The sequence below is a fragment of the Octopus bimaculoides genome, chromosome 6, assembly GCF_001194135.2.
Source record: "Octopus bimaculoides isolate UCB-OBI-ISO-001 chromosome 6, ASM119413v2, whole genome shotgun sequence".
NCBI classification, from domain to species: domain Eukaryota; kingdom Metazoa; phylum Mollusca; class Cephalopoda; order Octopoda; family Octopodidae; genus Octopus; species Octopus bimaculoides.
This window is the reverse complement of record NC_068986.1, coordinates 72,478,804-72,486,217: the sequence shown is the minus strand read 5'-3', so window position 1 is coordinate 72,486,217 and position 7,414 is coordinate 72,478,804. Positions and strand designations below refer to the sequence as shown.

The following is a 7,414-nucleotide window of genomic DNA, read 5'->3' as shown; positions in this document are numbered from 1 at the left end:
TGGTTTAAAAAAAAAATGATCTCACTAAATAAAACCAGGGATTCTGATTTTCTATGAAAACAACTATGATTCATAAGGCAGGATAGAAATCAATAAATTTTCTCTTTCCAAGAATTTGTATTTTAAATAAATGAAGTAGCATTTTTCATTAATAAATGAAAGTTTATACACTATATATGACTAGACATAAAAAAATGTGCTTTAACTGAAAAGCTAGCTAAATCAAAACCAGAAAGCCTGAGAAAGTACTTTGGAAACAGTATGTGTGCGTATATATACATATATAATATATATAAAATACCCACATACACTCTATACACTTACAAACAATAACTAAAAATAAAGCATTCCAAATAAGTTATGAAAGTTGATAATTAATCACACTGCCTGAAAAGTATTCTGATCAACATAGCATTTGTCCAACTGAAAGACAGAGTATGCCAGTGCTAGAGAGCAGCATTTGTTTTATTTAGGCCTTTGTGAAGCTTAATACCAACTATTATCCAATACCAACAGTTTCAAAATTACATACACACACATACATACACTTTTCATACACGTTACTCGTGAATAAAATTCAAATTATATTTTTTTTTGCTTATGCTCACCAAGGAAAAGAATTGAAAGTGGAACAAATCCAAGTACCTATTTTGTTTTCTTAATAACGAGCAGTAATTTTCTTTCAGAATAATAGTTCCTGAAGGTAAAGTCTTTATTGAATGCAGTTTAGGGATTTTTTTTTAAAAAAAAATAACCCTGATTTGAAAATTCTTTATGAAAAATTTAAAGCATTTTCTCTTATCTGAGTATCGATGTTTTAAAATTTCAAGATAAAGGAGAGAATGAAGAAATGCTGAAAATGAGTAAATTTGGAGGGCTATTTTTTGGTATGTGCTGCAGTTGTGTTGAAGTTGGAGATGTTGGTACCATTGTCTCAACATTATTCATGGTGAAAATAAAGATAAAATAAAGACCATTTTAATCATTGGTTGATTTCAAGTAAAGACTGGTTCTTCTCTAATATCTTAAGGATGATTTTATCAACATACTTCTTGAGGCGATCATTCACATCTTGTTGTTCTTTCAAAGCATTCATTAGCTGAAATAAAATTAAACCAGACAATGTAAACAGTATAAAAATTGTTAATACCAAATGGTATTTGCTAGGTCTTGCCGAACACACACACATATTATATATATACTGATTTCAAATTTCGGCACAAAGCCAGCAATTTCAGTGGAAGTGGGTTAGTCAATTACATTGATCCTCAGTACTCAATAGGTACTTATTTTATTGAGTCTGAAAGGATGAAGGTCAAAGCTGACCTTGGTGGAATTTGAACTCAGAACACAAAGACAGATGAAATTCCACTAAGCATTTCACCTGGCGTGCTAACAATTCTACTAGTGCACTGCCTTTATCTCTCTACATATGCCCCGTTATAATAAAAAGAATTTTACTTTAAACTGAAGGATTACTCATTAGCTTTTGTAGAATACATGTTTATCATTCTTTAACAAATAGTGTTGATAGTAATTTCGAAGTTTTGGTCTGCTTAACCTTCACTGGACTCAGATGAAGGCCGAAACTTCAAAGTCAGTGACAACACTATACAGGATGCGATTGGTAAATTGTCGCTATTTTATATTTTTAGTTTTGTCAACTACACAGTATAGTATGGTCAGTTGGGCACCATGTGTGAGAAAAACAACACCATGATGGAATTCACTCTGCCAGAAATTTGGAAACAACATGTACTGCTTGGCAATCACACTGGAAGCTCCAATGCAAACATTTCAGAGTGTTTGGGGGTCAATCTCAGGACAGTGCAATCAGAGGACTTATGCTGAGAGTAATAAAAATCAAACATCCAGACATCATGGTGTTTGGAGTGATCACTAGTGATGGTGACATTATGCCTCCATTCATCTTCCCACATGGTGTCAGACTCAACATGGAGGTCTACATCAAGTGCCTGGAGGAAGTAGTGCTGCCCTGGGTCAAGAGGGTGGCTGCTGGAAGACCACCACACAAGCAAGAGAACCCAGTTGTGGCTGTCAGACAGTTTCTGCAACCACATCACCCCTAACATCTGACCACCTAACTCCCCAGACTGCAATCCCCTTGATTATCATGTGTGGGGTGCTGTTGAGCAAGAGACCAATAAAACTTCTTGTAAAACCAAAGATGAACTGAAGGCAAGGATTATGGCAGCATTCAGCTATTTAAACAAGAAGACCATCCACAAGAATTTCAGGAGATTCCAAAGTTGGTAGGAGGCTGTGGTTGAAGCCAATGACAATTTTATCGAATAAATTTACTCTTTACTATTTCAAGATATTTTTATGTAATTTTGGTAAATATATCTGTTAAAATGAGATGTCAGTGTTATTTTCATTTTTGTATAATTTAGACAACAGTTTATTCACTGCACCCTGTATATATTAAATCACATTCCTCTCTCTCTCTATATATATATCTTGAAGGTGCATGGTTTAGTGCTTAAGGTATTCAGCTCACAATTGTAAGGTCATGAATTCGATTCCCAGCAGTGCATTGTGTCCTTGAGCAAGACACTTTGTTTTATGTTGCTTGGCTTGCAAAAATGAGTTGCAAGCCATGTCACATTCTGTGTCACACTGAATCTCCCTGAGAAGTATGTTAAGGATACATGTGTTTGCGAAGTGCTCAGCAACTTGCACATTAATTTCATAAGCAGGCTGTTCCTTTGACCAGGTCAACTGGAACCCTTGTCTTTGTAACTGATGGAGTGCTACTTACATATGAATAAATGCAAGAAGAAACACAATTTAAAATTTAGCATTATTATATAACTTGTCCAAGTGTTAAGTATTAGCTTCTCTGGTAGAAAAACAAAGATTAACAGTACAAATTTGTTGATCTACAACTTCAGACTAATTAGCAGTTTCATAACTCTATTCTTATAGCTGTTTTTCTTATTTGGATTTATAATCAGTACATACCTCTTCTTTACTTAAGTTATCAATTTCATCTGCTAGTGAAATGGCTCCATTATACTTAAGTAGTCGTCGACCTTCCTCCATACAACGATTTAATAACTGAACATTTAAATCATCATTAGAATCCCGAAGAGTACGATTCTCCTAAAAAAGAATGGAAAAGCATTAAAGAAACTTTTGTCACATTTGAAGATCTAAAAAACATATGAAATATAAAACTTTATATCAAATTTGATCCTATTATTTAATATTTTTGCAATAGACAGTCTCACTGTAGCACTGTATAGCTCTGTCCACATGAATTTTTTTGGTTTCAGAGCTTCAAATGAAGACCAGTTTTCTTTAAAAGACAATTTGTAATGTTGACAATACTAATTCATTCAAAAATACAATACTAATTCACTCAAACATAACATAAAATATTTAGTTACTAAAGATTTACATTGCATAATTTGAAAATCAAATATTTCTTTTTCTAATTAATAATTATGTACAAGTATGCAGTCTGTGGATGTTCTCAATTAGCATTACATAATTAGACAAACCAGCAAAATGAACATGCCATGCATTAAAACTGATTGACAGAACAACTAAATTGGGGTTAAAAAGTGCAGATGGCAATGGTCTGGAACATGCTCCAAGACTGTAAGTGGTTACCACTTAAGAAAAGGAAGAAAAAACAATCAAATTCTGCTTGGATGAAGAGATAATTGCAGGATTTGAGATGAACTAGGGGAGGAGGAGTAAAGAGGGAGGGAGGAACAAAAAAGTGTAAAAAAGTCATAACTGGAAACTGAGAACAAAAAATAAGGTATTGTAAAAGCTCCATTTTTAAAAAAACTTTTGATAGGACACAAACAGGAGAAAATTAGAAAAAAAATTTATGTAACTCTGGAAAATACAAGGCATGTTAGAAACCAACAAGTTGCTGAATTACAGACAATTTCTTGATATATAAGAAGGGGAAAAAAAAAAAGAGATTATGATACTTCTTTTTCCTTAATTACAAAGCTGGTATGAAACACTTGTTTATCCCCAAGTCAACCTTTTCTAATGACTTTATTTTTAAGACAGTTAAGTTTGATTTCAGAGAGATTTGGTTGCTATGTTTAGCAGATCAAGTGACCACATAGAGGCTCCTTCATTGGTTCAACAAAACTAGACTATTTATAGATATGTATAAAAGCTAATTTTACCTTGCAAACTGTTGAAAAGATTTCAAAATTAAATCCCAGAAAAACATCTCCATTTTGTTCTATCCTTACATTCCCATCTTAAACTCATCTTTTCCATCATATTTAACCATGTATTTCTCGTTTTTTTCCCTTTCTTCTACTTTTTTTTTCACATTTATTTTCATCACTCCTTGACTCAGTTACTTTCATCCCTTCTCAGCATGACCTGACTCTGTCATTTCATTCCATTTCTCTATATAATGTCAATCACAGATCTATCTCATTTCTCTTAGTTTGTTGTCTTCATCTCTCTCTCAGCAAAACTCTACTCATCCACTAAACAATTCACATTTTTTTCTAGGCTTCTATGCTGCTCTACATTCATTACTCATGTCTATCTCCCGTAAGTCATAGCACTTCACACATGCAGCATACCCCTTCCCCTCCTCATCATCAAGCTCAATCTATCTTCTAGGTAACAAAATGCTTTCACACCTTCCATCTTCACATCATTTCCTAGATCTGGCATAACATTCCCTCTATCTGCAGCTCCCTCAATACACACCTTATATTTAACAGTAGCTGCCACCTTGGATAATAATCCTCTACCATCACTACACTTTTGATAGACCCCACCAGTAGATATTGTACATTTAATGGAATTTACTCCAAAACATTTCCTGCATACTGCACATACCACTTCCCTATTCTCTCTCCTTCACCACATGCCACCACCTTTGTCATTCTAGAGACATTCATCTTCATACCTCTTACTTCATTAAATTCTTTTCATTTGTTCATCTTTTCCTTCAATCCATCCATACTCTCTTGTTATTAACACCAGATCATCTGCATACAGCAACCCACAGGGTAAACCCTCCTTTACACTTTGAATCAGTACTTCCATCACGATTACAAATGATTCCCTGAACTATTCTAATCAACTATTTCTGTTGTTTATAGCTGATTTATGAGAGTATGAGTGCTATATATCAAATTTTATCAATAATTATGCAAAATCAGGGAACCTCTCTAGGTCAAGCAGCTGCCCCTCTGCATTGAGAGGTCACAACTCTGATACTATGGACATGTAATGACAATGTTGCAGAAAAGAGTTGCAAGATAAATTCAAGCCAAGCCAGCTTGCAGGAGACCTAAAGGTAGACCAAAGACAATAAGGTTGGATAATATCCACAGTCTTAGTCGGGCACACTTGGGAATCCAGCCAGAAAGTGTAATGATGGTTGCGTCTGATGGATCCTGTAGAGATGCCTGAGGGTTCTATTTCGATGACCTACCCAGCAATAGTGGGAAGAGAAGATGAATGGACAGATAGTCTAACAATTGAACCATGAAAAAGAACAGAAAAATAGCATAAGATGAACAAATTTTGTCCAAGTAAAGAACCTATACCAATCTATGACAGAATGAAGACAACAAAAAAAAGAGAAGGGTACAGAAAACTTCTCCTCCCTATCCCAATACATGCCTGGTATTTCATAAACCCAGGAAGTAAGAGATTTAAAATTGACCCAAGTACTATTTTAGCTTGGGTTACAGAAGAATAAAACAAAATCTTTTAAGCATTTAGACCAGTAAAAGACATTGAAGATGGTAGAGACATCTGGTCCAGAGTTGCAACATGTGACTCAACAAAGCTTGCATGGTTGTGAGGGAGTTTTGTTGCCTACATCTGTCAGTGGCCCTGGGCAGCTCTGGTGTCACAGTGGAAAGGGCTGAAACAACTACAGAGCTGTTTCACCGTCTAGTGGGACATCGACTCCTGCATTTGGAGATGGAGTACATCAGCAGCTTCAATACACAAGTGATTATCCTAAATGCTTTCTATTTTGTAGTAAAAGAATGTACGTTGACATACAAAACTGAATCCATACCCCATCCCACCACCAATCATTAGTAAAGCAACAATACATTAAAAGAAAGAACGGGTGGGTCTCATTTACTATTTCTAATTTTTTTTTATATATTTCATATATTTATACTTGTATTATGTTTAGAACATAATATTAAAGTTGAGCCACTGAGAGAATCTTTATAGGGTTGCTTAACTTGTTAAAAATAGCAGCTATATTTCCTTTAAATTACATTTTGCAGGCATGACTAGAGACACAAGCATAGCTGCATAATTACAAAGTTCCAGGTTTGGTCACACAGAGTGACACATTGAACAATTGTCTTTTATTATAGCCTTGAGCTGACCAATGCTTTGTGAGAGAAATTGGTAGATGGAAGCTTACTGTGTTTGGGTGTGAATTGTTACCAGTGTCCTCATTAACAACACATAAAAATGGGTGTAAAAATGGTGATGACTATATTGATATAAAAAGAGTCAGGATGGTCACGGCTGGTATTGTTTGGATGATCAGTGTTGATCAAGGACTAAACAACAGCCATATCTGTGTTGCTATTCTCATAAACAGAATTATTTTCTCTAAGATTAATAAAATATATAACAATAATATTCCGTTGTTAATTCAGTCAGCCATGACACTTTCTAACAAAACTTGGACTTGCATCTAAGAGAGACTTATCATTGTGGGGGTTTTTTTTTCCGTCTTCACATTCTGAGTTCAAATTCTAAGATCGACTTTGCCTTTCATCTTTTTGGAGTTGATGAAATAAGTACCAGTCAAGCACTGAGGTTTATGTACTCAACTAGCCTCCTCCCACCAAATTTCAGGCCTTGTGCCTATACTAAAAAGCATTATTATTATTATTATTATTAGGCAGAGTCATCAGAGCATGAGACAAAATGCCTAGTGGTATTTGTTCTGACTTATTACATTCTGAGTTCAAATTCTGCTGGGGTCAACTTTCCCGTTCATCTTTCTGGAAGTGCTGCGGTTTATCATGCCAATTAACCTCCTTCTCAGAATTACAGGCCTTGTGTCAAAAGTTTGAAACCAGGGCTACTGTTATTAAGGTGGAGAGCTGGCAGAATTGTTAGTACACAAGACAAAATGCTTAGTGGCATTTCTTCTGGCTTTATGTTCTGAGATAAAATTTCACCGTGATCAGTTTTGTCTTTCATTCTTTTGAGGTCGATAAAATAAGTACCAGTCAAGTACCAATGTCAATGTAATCAACAGACCCCTTCCCCTAAAATTGTTGGCATTGTGTCAGAATTTGAAACTATTAATGATATTCTTCTTTTGGGATCAATAAAATAAGTACTGGGGTCATGGCAACTGACTTGCCCCATCTCTCAAAGTTGCTGGCCTTGTATTATTATTATT

At 34.9% G+C, this 7,414-nt stretch overlaps 1 protein-coding gene across 6 annotated transcripts in view; it reads right to left on the bottom strand.

The window, feature by feature from the left end:
* Positions 1 to 694: 694 nt before the first annotated feature.
* The window catches only part of LOC106873536 (rab11 family-interacting protein 4A), a 99,955-nt gene continuing 93,235 nt past the window's right edge, over positions 695 to 7,414 (bottom strand). For all 6 annotated transcript variants that reach the window (XM_014920940.2, XM_052968866.1, XM_052968867.1 and 3 more), the window contains 2 exons: positions 2,986 to 3,126; positions 695 to 1,099 (listed from right to left, as the gene is read on the bottom strand). In XM_014920940.2, coding sequence (XP_014776426.1) covers positions 983 to 1,099; positions 2,986 to 3,126 — 258 coding nt within the window. In that variant the 3' untranslated portion in view covers positions 695 to 982. The remainder of the gene's footprint in view (positions 1,100 to 2,985; positions 3,127 to 7,414) is intronic.